Below are 14037 nucleotides of genomic sequence, written 5' to 3'. Positions count from 1 at the left end.
AGCATATATATATCTTGTAAAGCAAAGACAGACCTTCTTACAGACCTAACTATTTTTAGGTATTTTGACTTCTGTTGCCTAATTAATGCATTACATATTGAAACCTTTCCATTAACTTTTCTAAAATTCTGTGATCTCCAAGTGACCTTTTTAGAATCTCAAATTTTTGTTCAGGCCAGTTCTAAATTCCTGGCCTGTTTCAAAGAAACATTTCTCATTTTATCACTTTTTTTTTTAAAGAACACTTGTTTTCTCTGTCCCTACTAGTAATCTGAATGACCTAAAAGGCAATTAATTTTCTTTGTAATGCAATTAAATTGTAGCACTATTTTTCTCAACTCCTCCAAAATTCATTCAGTCATCATCTGTGGTTTGTACTCTTTTTACTCATCCCCAGGTACTATGTCAGTTCATGCCTCTGTCATCTTTTCTGTTTCTAACCTAGATCATCTGTCTTCATTCTCCATTTTTTTATATTTGTATATAACTTATTTCAAATTTTTAGTAGTTTTCTCTATAGCCGCTTGAGTGGACTTTCTAAAATATAAGTCTGTCCATGTCAATATGTGCCTGTGGTTTATGAAGAATTTGCTTTCTATTTGATGACCTGTTCTTTTTTTCTTCCTTGTATCTTTTTAATAGTTTATATATTTTTAATTATTTTCCTCATCCCCTGTATAAGCTTGATGTAATCATAAATTATAATGGAATTATAATTATATAATTATAATTTTATTCATCTTCTCATAATTTAAAGGCCATGGTATATATTCTGGATTTAATAAAAACCTGACATAGATTAATAGGTTTATTATTATTTTTTATGGGCTTTAAGTAGCTCCTGAATCAGATAGCTGTTGTGGCATTATATGTTAGTACTTCATATACTGTGAACTCCACAAGACATTCATTCAATTTATATACATATTTAAAGTTTCTGTAGTTCTGCATTCTACACTGTTGGTTTCTTATTTGAAATTATTTTCATTCTATTTGAACATTGTCCTTTAATGATAGATTTGATTAGTGTATCAAAGGTAGTACAAGGATAAACAGAGAATAGTATTTTATCCACTAAATATTGCTACCTTTATAATCCGTATTAGGTTGACATGAACTTCATGATTAGAGTTAAAACCAGTTTCCATTTTTAAAGGATCTTTCTTTTGGCTACTGAATTTTGACTGTTACTTAGTTTTAGCAATTTAAAAATATCCAATTAATTACCATCTGTTTTAAATTTTTTCTTTAAGGAGTCCATTATCATTGTTGTTTGGTCTTATCCCTCCCCTAGTTTCTGTAGTCCTTTCTCTGTTTTTTTAACAGTTGTATTGGGAAGTGCCTAGGTGTAGTTTTCCCCACCCCACCCACTTTTCCTCTTGCAGTTATGTTGCTTGGGACCATTAAACACTTCTTGAATTTTCGAGTCTTTTTCTAAATGTTGATTTTACCTCATTCTCTCTTCTGATTATAATAATGCATATTAGAATTTGATTTCCCCTGCCTCCTACATTCTGGATTTACTTCTTCTGGATATTTTCTTCTGACCTGTCTTAAAAGTGCTAGGATTTATTTTACTTCCCAAATCTGCTGCTAAAATCATTCATTGAGTTTAGGATTTTAAAAAATTCAGGGTTTAAAATATTATTTTAGTTGTAGATGGACACAATATTTTATTTTTTATAGGATTTTTTAAGAGAGAGAGAAAGAAAATTTTAATATTTATTTTTTAGTTTTTGGCAGACACAACATCTTTGTTTGCATGGGGTGCTGAGGATTGAACCCGGGCCGCACGCATGCCAGGCGACAACGCTACCGCTTGAGCCACATCCCCAGCCCGACACAATATTTTATTTATTTTATGTGGTGTTGAGGACTGATCCCAGTGCCCCACACGTGTGGGGCCCATGCTTCACCACTGAGCCACAACCCCAGTCCTATTTCAGTACTACAGCTCAAACCCAGGACCTTGAGCCATGTGCTCTACTATTGAGCTACCTCTCCAGACTCCTTGCTCTTTCTCATAAGGGACTAGGGTCTTACTGCTTTCCAAGCTATCTTTAATCTCATAATTCTGCCTCTGCCTCCTGAGTATCTTCCACTGTAGGAAGGTCACCACACCCAACTATTTCTTGGTTTTATAGTTTCTAATCCTTTGACAAAATTCATAATCTTTTTTTTTTCCTCTTTAGTGGTGCTGGGGTTTGAACCCAGAGCCTTGTGCATGCAAGGCAGCACTCTACCAACTAAACTATATTCCCAGCCCTGAAATTCATAATCTTGACTTTACTTTTTTGACTATATAAAGCACAGTGATTTTAAAACATGTGCAGATAACCCCATTAGCTGGTTTCCTTTTCTGTGGGATTTTTTCTCACAGAATTTTGTCTTGTGGAGTGCCTGGTCAGTTTTGATTGGCCAACATTGTTGTGATAATTATAGATGAAATTTGAGGACTAAGACGAAGTTATCTTCTTATAGAAAAGTGTTGAGGTTACTTGAGTAAGATTGTCACTTTAAACTTAGTCAACAATTAAGATAATTCAAAAATGACTTGTCTTTTCAATGTTTCAGTATTGTTCCTTTTGGATTTTTTGCCTATTCATCACTTAAGTGTGCAGTACTTTCTAATCTAAACTCAAAGACTAGGGCTTTTATTAAGGGTCCCTTTATTGGTAGCCTCTTTTTTCCTCTAAGCCCAGTAATTTAATGAAGGCTTGGTTCAGACTCATATCTTTGTGATATCTTTAATAGGAGAAAAGTACCTTAAAGTGCCAGCCTTACTTGTAATTCTGAGATTCCTTTTTCTAATGGATCTTGGCCACATACATATATCTTCACTGACTTTTTAGCTTGGATCCCTTCAAACACAATTTTATATTCTTATAAAGATGTTTTGATTGTTCTTAGTGCTCTCAGACTAACTCTTTGATAATTGGAAACAAAATTCTCTCTTTTCTTCAAGATTCAGTTTTCTCCATATTCCTTCTTATGCCAGTGGGGAAAATTATTATATTCCTTTAGGCATCATTTATACCTGAAACAGTGAGCTCTTTTATTCTTTAGCATCTTACAAGGTAACTAGTATATTATAGCCACTCATAAAATACTTGCTGAAGAATTAAATGAGAAGCTATATAAGAATATATAATCCCCTTTTTCTATTTGGTATCAGTAATCCTTTTTTACTGTAGTTCTTCTGATTTATGGAAATTAACTTTCAAGTTAATTATCTTTCGAATTGGAACTATGGCTAAAGTAGTACAAGGATAGCAGAAAATAGTATTTTTTAAATCATTAAATGTGGCTACCTTTGTGTCAGTAGATGAACATCTTGAGTTTCATGATCAGAGTTAAAACTTGTCAGTAGATAATACTCTGATAGTGGGTCAGTTTGGCTTCTTTTTCTGGTTGATAGACATTATCAAAACTCAGATTTGTCTTTTTGCTTAATTTATAATTCTAAAGTGTGAAAAATGTTCTGTGGTTAATTGCATAGCTAAAAGACATATTCTAGAAGATTTTTTCTTTGACTATATGTTTATTATGGTACCAGTCTTGGATTGAGAAAAGAGTTCCTCCATGACAAAGATATACTTAGTGTCCTACCCATGGCAGAAACGAGAAAAGAATTATCCCCTGCTTTATCCTAATATGTTTAATTATGTTAGGTTGATCAGTCCTGATCTTCCACATTGAAGTAAAGTGAGTTTTTATTATCTTACACACAGGAGACTTGCCCTTGGGGCACATGTTGTTTTCACATTTATTTTATTTACTGGTAAGTAGAGAATTAAGAGGAGAAGTTAGAAAATGTAAGTGATTTGCCAGAGTTTGATTTATGAAATTGCAGGTTTGAATTCCCATTTTATGTGCCTAAGCATTTTATAGAATTGTTGGCAGTGATATTCACAAAGAGAAACTTTTGATTTGATAACTGGCTTTATTTTAGGAAACTGAGTCAAGAAGAATGTGAGAGACTAGAAAAAGAGCAGCAGCTGTCAGCTGCAGATGAAAAGGTGGTTTCCGCTGTACAGGAAGTTAAAAATTACAAGTGAGTTCAGTTTCTAAAGGAGGGTGTCAATGTCTAATGAATTAGTGTTAGCTTTATTTTTAATCTTTTTTTACATAATGTAGATAGAAGAAAATAGTATGGAAGTATAATAACGAGAGGATATGAACACATTCAATTCACACAGGAGAAAAAATAAATTTCAACTTAACAAATAAAAAATGTTAACAAAAATTTACTTGTACCCAATGGGCAAGACCATAGGGAACTTGGTAAATGCAAACAGTTCTGGGGGTTTTGTATGTTGTAGTAATTCTTAAGAAATCAGTTTGCTGTGTGTTATATCAAGACCGACAAAAGTGTGGCATTTGATAGACCTTGGAAATCTTCTATGGATATAATTTGAAAAAGAGAAAAAAAAGTTTTAAGGAGGAAGATATTTCTAGCAGAATTACTTGAGAACACACTGATGAGCAGTTAAGGAAATTATAATTTATCAATTCAGAATCTCTAGCAATTAAATGATAAAGAAGTTATTAGTATTAGGTTTTTATTTTATTTATTTATTTATTTATTTATTTATTTATTTATTTTTGATGCTTTACTACTAAGCTACATCCTTAGACCTTTTTTTTTACTTTGAGACAGGGTCTCAGTTGCATAGGTTCCCACTTAATTGCTGAGACTGACCTCGAACTTGTGATCCTCCAGCCTCAGCTTCCCAATCTGGCATGGGATTACTGGCATGTGGCATTGCACCTGGTCTGTAGTATTAGTTTTGATCACACTGGATTCATATAACTATAGAAATGTTTTTCTTATGTATGATAAAAGTCTTTAAAAGTATAGCTGATGGAATAAAGAGAAAATGGTCAGAATGTTTCAAATTTTATTCAATTGTTGTAATTCTTAGGCGGAGAATTGAAGAGATGGAAGAAGAATTACAGAAAACCGAGCGCTCATTTAAAAACCAGGTAGTAATTAATACTGTCCTGTAGTTGTAGAATTCTTTGATATCTAATACAGACAATTATAGGCTATTATAATGAGTCCCTAAAAACATTTTTTTAATGTGTTGTCTTTTTCAGATTGCTATGCATGAGAAGAAAGCTCATGATAATTGGGTAAGATGTTTTCCCCCTTTTCTTTATTTTTTGCATAGCCTACCATAACTGAATTTGAATATTTTCTCTTTAATAGCTCAAAGCTCGTTCTGCAGAAAGAGCTATAGCTGAAGAGAAAAGGGAAGTTGCTAATTTGAGACAGAAGTATGTGATTTTTGTGTCTTACTGTATGTTTTATAGTGTTTTAAGGTTATGCTAGATATTATTTAGGATTGCTGTTTCATAATTCAGCCCATTCTTTCTCAATATTCAAGACTACTGGAAATGACCCAAAAGATGGCAATGCGGCAAGATGAACCTGTGATTGTAAAACCAATGCCGGGGAGACCAAATTTACAAAATCCTCCTCGGAGAGGTAGGGGGCACTTTGTAAAAGGAGCTATTTTATTTCTTGGTGCAGAATGTATGTAAATTACTTTTTATTTCTGTGTGTAATGGTTATGAAATAATCTGAATGATTTGCTAAAGCGGGAGGTGTGGGGGTTGGTGTCAGGGAGAAGGCTGCCTTAAAGTAGTAATACGGCATTGTTGTCTTTAGGTCCACTGAGCCATAATGGCTCTTTTGGTCTATCCCCCGTGAGTGGTGGAGAATGTTCCCCTCCATTGACAGCAGAGCCAGCTGGGAGACCTCCTTCTGCTACTCTTAATCAAAGAGATATGCCTAGAAATGGATTTGGTGAGCATTCGCATGTTGCTTTATAGTAAACTGCTTCAAGGTTTTGGGTTTTTTTTCCCTTTTGAATATTCTAATGAAAACATAGAATTTGGGCCTGCACAATATATAGAAGATAATTTCTTACTTTATCTTAGTGAATGTTTTCTGTAAAATCTGTTCTAGAATAGAAAACATTTTTTTTTTTCCTGGAGGTCCTTGTATTGTTTTTTTCTTTTAAATTTTACACTGTGAAGTGTAAACCTTTATCTTTAAATTAAATCTCTATGGTGTTCCTTTCCCAAATATTATAAAAGTAGCCTTAAACTTTATGTAGCATACATATTTCCAATATGAAATACTGAGTCTTATTTCCAATTCTAAGTAGGACTGTAGTCTTGGTAAGATTGGAAGTCAGGTTATATAGACTAAAGAAAAGCCAACCTACACATACTTCAAGTCTATAGCTTAAAGTTTAGGACCAGTACATATTAATTTGCTGTTCTATCAACCCAAGGCAGTTCTTTATTTTACTTAAGTCTCTTCATAAATTGTGATTTTCATATTGGGCAACCCATTTTTTATAAAAAATATTTTTAATTGTAGATGGTGTGGTGCTGAGAATCAAACCCAGTGCCTCACACATGCTAGGCAAACACTCTACAACTGAGCTACGACCCTAACCCCTGGGCAACCCATTTTTAATGTTGCTTTCTAGTTATTGTTGAACCCTGACCTGTCCACCAGTGGTTTATTTCTTCTGAAAAATACATACAGGGGCTCTGATCTTTCTTTCCCAAGGGTCAATGGATGGACCTTTACCTCGTACTCAATGGTCTTCTGAGGCATCTGGGAAACCCGTTGCCTCTGGTAAAGAGACCAAGTAATTTCAAAGAATCTGTAATTGTGGATGCAGGATTTTTATTCTTTTCATGTTAGCATAAGTCTGAATCCATTCTTTGATCTCTAACAGACCCAGGATGTGGTCCAGCTCACATGAACAGCAGCTCCAGAAGTTCTTCTCCAGCTAAGGTGACGGATGAGGGCAAGGTAAGTTCTGTAGTTACTGTGAATCACGTGGTCGTGCAGGAACATGTAGCTTTCTTACAGTACTTGCTCTTTGCTTTATCCTTCTTTGTGTTCTATTTGTACTATCCCATTTGTTTTTTAAAAAGCAAACTGTTCCCCAAGAACCTGAGACCCACTCAGTTTCTACCATTACTTCTTTGACTGAGCATCCAGTTGGAGTAAGTACTTAGAGGTTGAGAACTGAATTGGGTTTTATTCTGTGCATTTCTGGGAAGGATATTCAGAGCATGACACTGATCTTGTTTGCTTTAAACTGCATGCAATTTTGAGCTTACTTTTCTCCTTAACTTGGAAATGTGGCTTAAGTGTGTACAACTATAATGAACTACAGAATGTGAAAAGTTATCACTCTAACTTTATATGGTATTTTGTGTTGAATGTTCTAAGGCAAAGTAAATTCATTATAAATTATATAATTCATCATTTTTATTTTTGTTTGGAAGAATGCTATTTAAGAATTCCTCCATTTGAGCAAACCCTATTTTGAGTGATTTGAATTAGATTGGTATCAGATTTTCTGAAAGTGAAATACTGTTTCAGTGCAACAATGATAATCTGAAATGACCTCTTGAGCCAGTCCCAAGCAATGGTCTCATTTGTTCACATAAGTGCATTCTCTTGTAACTGTGTTGCTATTATATCTGGCAGGTCTTCTGAAGCTCTATAATAAAATAAATTTTTAATTGTTTAGTTTCAAACCCACTACTCATAGGAAATGATAAATCAATATCTCAAATGGTGTACAGTAAATGAAAGTAAATATTAAAGCCTTGTCTTCCTAATTTGTGTATATAGCATTGTGTTGGAAAATACTTCTCAAGTTCCAGTGTATACATATTCCAGGAACATACATCTCTGGAGCAATCTAAGGGCACCTTAGATAAGACCCCCAAACCCCTTTGTAGTAGAAGATTTAAAAGAGAGCAAAGACCTGTTGTTAGAGAGGAGTATAAGTGGGAAAGCATGACTTGGAGGCAAACCTGGGATTGAGATCCTTTAATATGCAGTGTGGCCGTCAACAAATTATGATAATCCATTTGCTTTTGTTCCCTTTTATTTAAAACAAGACAGTCTACTTAAAGATCTCAGAGGTTGAATAATATATGAAAGACGTACTGAAGATACTCTGAATTGTAGCTATTATTACATGGGTAGAGAATGGATTTTTCATTGTATTCTGTTCATTCTTAATATGGAAGTAATGAGCTACTGTGATGAAAGGGAAGTGATGGGGAGGGGGGGACTCCCTTTGAAATAGGTTGTAGTGAATACAGCAAGACATACTGGTCAGAAATCACCTCTGTTAATAACCTCTGCCAGTCCTCTTGCCTTTCCCTTTCCTGTGCAGATATAATCAGTAACAAACTGCTCCCTCTTGTGGAATCCTTATAACTTCTGTAAGCTGTCAGTGGGAATACACAGGAGGGGTGGGTAGAGTTTTGTTGCACTGATGGTGTTCTCTGGACAGGTGCCTGTTTTGGGTTTTAGCTTTTATCGGTGTTGGTACTTTGTCTTAATACATAGGAATTTTAAAACTTTTAACTGCTTTCAAATCTTAAATTGCAGGTTAATATGGCTATGAAAGAGCCCCCTCCTTTCTTAGGGGTACCCTTCATGGGCCCCCCTATGGGACCCCCGATGGGACGGCCTCCACCACCTCCCTTTTGGTATGGACCGCCATTTCAGCTCGGTGGGCCTTTTGGGCCTCGGCCAATTCCTCCACCATTTGGTATGATGATCTGAACAGTAGTGATTGACTTATAAATCACATTCATCTTTCATTTCTATTGCTTGCTAAAACAGTTGGTTGCTATCTCAGGTCTTAAAAATGAAAGGATATAGCTGAGTACATTTTAACTTTTCCTCCAGTTTTCTGGGACATATGGGACACTACATAATCTTATACTGAGATAGGCAATAGCTATCTCATTGACAAGGATAAGGGGCTATATAGAGAAAAGCCAGAAATATTACTTCTGCAGATGTTTGTTGAAAATATGTTGATATGCACTGCAATAGATGGAAAGGTGGATGAGACACATGCCATAACTTAAAATTTTGTCACAGATATGAAAATCCTATAGCATAAAGTTTGTAATCACCCATAATGGAAGCATAAGCAGTAGGTTATAGAATATAGAAAAGGAAAAGTCAAATCCTCCTTACCTTGAGAAAAGTCAGAGGGAAGTGTTAAAGAGGAGGATTTAACAGTGACCTAATAAATGTTGCTGATTTAATTAGGTGGCTGTGGAAGGCCTTTTCCAGGAGGGCATGCACCTTGATTTTGATGGCATGTGTAAAGTCCATGCTGAAATACTTCATGAATTTTTAATGGATACAGTAATAAATAGTGGGATTTCCTTTTATCAAAATTTCTTTGATGTAGCAAAGTTCTTATTTCATAATCTATTATCTTGTCATGGTAATATAGTACTTCCAAATATAAATGGAGCTCTTGTGAGATAGAAATAATTCTGCAATTATATAGTAGGGAAAGAAAAAAGATAAGCCTGGAGCTAGGTAGAGCCATGTTTAAATCCTTAATATGTTGCTTCATGGCTGGTTGGCCAGGCTATAACCTAAACTTGTTCCATTTCAGTTTGCCTCATCTGGCAAGTCAGGGTGTTCACCAGTTGATGTTCTAGGCTTGGGAGAAATTAAAGACTATATTAACATACTTGAAATCACCCAAGTTCAGAAATTTCTGGGTATTTACATAACTTCCTTATTATTTTCCAGGTCCTGATATGCATCCACCAATAGGCTTCAGAGAATATGCACCAGGTGTTCCACCTGGACAATGGGATTTGCCTTTTGACCCTCGTGATTTTTTTCCAGGACCTGCACCATTTAGACCTTTAGGCTCATTTGACCCAAGAGAGTACTTCATTCCTGGTGCCCCATTACCACCTCCAACTTATGGTCCCCAAGACTATGGGCCACCACCTGCTGCAAAAGACTTAATGTCTTCAGGCTTTAAAGATGAGCCTCCAACTACACCCGATTCTCAGAGTAGTGAGGGCTGTTCACAGGCCTTAAAACAGGGCCCATAAAATTAACCTCTGACACTTAGTCAGAAATTGGACTATGAACTATTCATTGTGTTGAAGGATTATTGGCTTCAAAATATAAAAGTTTTTTTAATTGGTTTATGTTTTTAGAATGAAGCTGCCTTGGCACAGTATACATTTGGAGCCAAAATATTTTCCCCCTAAATATCCCCCACTTAAACTAGAGTATCCTTCCAACTTTAAAATGTGCAATAAAGAATACCTTTGTTTTAGTTAATGTAGCATATACAATTGCTAAATGATTTAGAATGTCATAATTATGGACATTTCCTGTGGAAATGCTTTAAGAACATGTATTTCCATTATCCTCTTTTTAGTGTATTCCAGTTGATAACAGAGAAATGGTGTTTTATAAGCTTGATTTTCTCTTTAAATATCTGGTCGCAGAGACTGTTACGCTAAAAATGTTTACTCAAAGATCATAAACTTCATTTTCCTTCTTGCTGAAGTTCTTTGTTGTAATAGTTCATAAAAAATTGTTTATTAATATTTCCCAAGTGTCTGTTGATTCATTGGATTGTCATGAGACTTTGTGCCATTGGGGAAGCATGTAAACTCACTCTCAGAACTGAAGATGGTGACTTGGCAGCATATTTCCTGTTGCTCACTGTTAAGGAGGCTGGACCTTGGTCAACTGTGGACTTATACAGAGGAATTTATTTTACTTGTGAGAAGTCTTGTGGCTCTATTTTTGTAGCACATTCATGTACTTTTTTCTAACCACTGTCCATGTGAGAATAGTTTTCTGAGAATGAGTTTACATTAGTAGCAAGAGTTGTTTGACCTGAAGTTCTACTGCTTTTGCCATTATTGCATTATAACAGTAAAATATAGGGTGGTATGTTGTGTCTATAAAAAATAAGGAAATTTCTTTTAAAAAATGTACCTTGCCACTGATTTTCAAGAAATATGATTAAAAAAATTAGAAAAGTATAATCCTCTGAGAAAGAATGAATGAAACTCTAAGGCTTATAATGTCTTTAATCAGCAACTATGGGCTGAATTAAATTCTTTTTTTTTTTTTACAGATACTCAAATATATTTTATTTAAAAATCAATTAAAGCAAGTCCTGAATCTGTAACTACTGTCTTTAAAACAATGTTTCTAAGAACTAGCTCTCCAGAGCTGTAATTTTAATTACAGCAATTTTAACAGTACATTTTACGAGGTTTAAGATTTAAATAAAATTATAAAAGCCTGGTACTTTTGTTTACTGCTAGACCATATTCTTCCATTCTTTAAAGTTCTAGAAAGTAATAGGATTGTTGAAACCTAGAACATATCATTGTTCTTTTTATGTCCCCTAAGTATTCTCAAAATAGGGGCAAAAGCTTCAGTGTGAAACAAAATCTCTGTGAAACAACATCTCTAAACTACTGAAGATGACTCAGAATCAAAAAGAATTTGAGTCCGTTAGGAAGAATTCAATCTACATAGCCTCCATTTAATATCAGAAGCAGCAGCTGTGTGTAAGAGGAAAAACCATATAATAGCTTATGCCATTTTTAACCTTGTAAAATAAAATTTAAGTCACAAACACCAATTTTGAATGTATCTTTCAACCTCTATAGGACACAAGGCAATGCTGAAGTTACTAAAACTTCTAATTTTAAAATAGCATTTAAATAAAGGTGATGTCAGCTAGGAAGATAGATTTTCAAGGAAAGGCAGATTTATTTTTTTATTCAAAGCAACAGTAGTTTTCCCTCTAAAGCCTTTTTTGTATTTATTCTATTGGTAAGCTATAATGCGTTCTATGTAGTTTTCTGAGCAGTTCTGAACCCACCCATAGTTGCCTCTCCTTACATCCATCTGATTGTACCACTTCTGTAGCAAAGCCCAAGGTAGCTGCCCATATACCAGTTGTGAGAGAATACTGTCTCTTGATTCAATTATACTTTTGTATCTCAAAAGTTTTAGAAGTCCTCTCCAGCAAATTGTGTTTGAGTTTAGTTACTAAAATCATTTCATTTGTGAAGCAGTAGTGTTTCAACCTGAAAGTATTACTGCTATAGTTGTAATTATTGTCCAGTGACTCATCCCCTCCCACACTAGAAAGTAAATTTAAACAACTAATTTGTGAGATACAGATTGTTTTGTGTTAATTGCTTCAAGATAAAACCACCTTTTTTGGCAGGGGAGGTTTGGTCATTCAGGTCTGAATTAAAGCTAAGCTGATGACAATGTTCAATTTAAGTTTGTTTAATGCTGATGAAAGACATTCATACAAAGCATCCTATTTTTTTTTCACATAACCCTGTTCTTTGGTGGCAGCTGGGGTTGTGGCTCAGAGGTAGAGTACTTGCCTAGCGCAGGCAAGGCCCTGGGTTTAATCCTCAGCATCACATAGATAAATAGAGGTTTAAAAAAAGCATTCTTATGTGAAGGATGCTAAATGTTTCTTTATATAAATTATCACTTTGAGGGGCTGGGGTTGCATGTGAAGCACTAGGTTTGATCCTCAGCACCACATATAAATATAAAGGTGCTGTGTCCATCTACAACCAAAAAAAAGGTTTTTTTTTTTTTAAATTATCACTTTGATATACGTGTTTTATAGTCTATGAAAAAACAGAAAGAACAATGTATCAGTTTTGCTACATTTTAATAGTAGATTTTAAGGGAGCAACTTCAAACATCAGTAACATCAAACAAAAAGGTACTGAGTACTCCACAGGGTACAGAGTGCTGCCAAGCACCTTGTAAAGTTTACATGACATGGAGAAGATGAGGCCCTTCTCTTGAGAAGTTTACAGTCTGGAAATTTTGACTACTCAGAGTTTCAGTTGAGTGAACATTTTATTAAGGCAAATTCTTCATTTCCTAGAACTACTGTAGACTGAACTATTTTTGCACTTGTGAAATTAACCCAATCCAGATGAAAGAAAAGACTAAATTTGGTTGAGAATTTTTTCAGGCTCATATAGTTTTATTAACATTCATCTAGTAAACAAAATTGACCTAACAGACAACTGAAAAATTAAAGACTAGATCTCTTGAAGTGCAAGGGCTAAAATAACTGTTATTCGGTTTAAAAAGCAAACAGGTAGTATGATTAGGGTTTACACTAGTTTAAAAATAGGCCAAGTATTGCATTCCCTTCATGCATTGTTCTTTTAAAATAGTGAATATTAAAATACATGGGTTCTACATGTAACCCACAAAAAAGCTCCTCACAAATTTTTATGTTCTGTGTATCGAATATCCACCTTGTGTACTATGAAAGTTTTATTTATGTCTCATCATTAAGTTAAAAGTAATGTAAATGGTGAAATTATAATAGGCTAATGACCTGCATATTTTCATATGAATGTCAATATATCTAAATAGGATATAAATGGCAGTTGTATCTACCTATATTAAAAAAATAGAATATCTTTCCAGATTTTGCATACTCATCACTTTATAAAGACAAGGTATGCAGGTTTTAAGGTTTCACAATCAGTTGTCAGAAAAACAGCAGTTGTTCCTGCAGTATCTCATTAGCATCTGACTCATATATTTTTAGATGACATGATTTAAACCCACCCAAAAATTTGTAATTATTCTGAGAGACATGGTTTTAATGTTAACCCTAGAATCATTAATGTTAACCCTAGAAACAATAGCAATGTGATGTAGAACAACTAATCAACATGACTAAAAATATGCTCACTTTCAGAAAAACAATCTGGTCATCTGGAAAAAAATCATAGCTACAATCTGGGGGGCACTCCCATATAAGATATTGATCTGGTCAAGGCACACTATTTCTAAGTAGAACTATCAGATGAGGGTGAATTTAGGCCAGCTCTAAGGAACAGCCTATAAGACAGACCATAACTGATCCAATTTCCTTTCAAAGCAATCTGGTACTATCCTACCCACTTCAATTCAAAAGTTTGAAGTTAATTCAAATCAAAAGACCATATTGGAGCAAAAGTGAGCAAATGTGTAAACTCTAGCACATTCTTATTGCTGTATTTTAAAGTTTGAAGATGAGCATACCTACCACAGCAGTATTGTTCAAGGAAGCAGGGTAGGAACAGTGGTAAATTAGGAAAAAGACTATTAATTGCACAATTAATAGAAAAGTAAAAACATGTTTC

General features: G+C 34.5%; 1 protein-coding gene across 1 annotated transcript in view; it reads left to right on the top strand.

The window, feature by feature from the left end:
• LOC143389476 (A-kinase anchor protein 9-like) overlaps window positions 1–9930 on the top strand; it is a 72698-nt gene extending 62768 nt beyond the window's left edge. Inside the window, exons 21-29 of the mRNA XM_076842516.1 lie at window positions 3953–4054; window positions 4926–4986; window positions 5101–5136; window positions 5213–5280; window positions 5391–5491; window positions 5675–5812; window positions 6762–6838; window positions 8444–8606; window positions 9617–9930. Coding sequence (XP_076698631.1) covers window positions 3953–4054; window positions 4926–4986; window positions 5101–5136; window positions 5213–5280; window positions 5391–5491; window positions 5675–5812; window positions 6762–6838; window positions 8444–8606; window positions 9617–9930 — 1060 coding nt within the window. The remainder of the gene's footprint in view (window positions 1–3952; window positions 4055–4925; window positions 4987–5100; window positions 5137–5212; window positions 5281–5390; window positions 5492–5674; window positions 5813–6761; window positions 6839–8443; window positions 8607–9616) is intronic.
• Window positions 9931–14037: the final 4107 nt, after the last annotated feature.

This window comes from Callospermophilus lateralis, unplaced genomic scaffold (genome assembly GCF_048772815.1).
Source record: "Callospermophilus lateralis isolate mCalLat2 unplaced genomic scaffold, mCalLat2.hap1 Scaffold_63, whole genome shotgun sequence".
NCBI lineage: Eukaryota > Metazoa > Chordata > Mammalia > Rodentia > Sciuridae > Callospermophilus > Callospermophilus lateralis.
The sequence above is the reverse complement of the archived record's forward strand: the minus strand, read 5'-3'. Positions and strand labels throughout refer to the sequence as shown.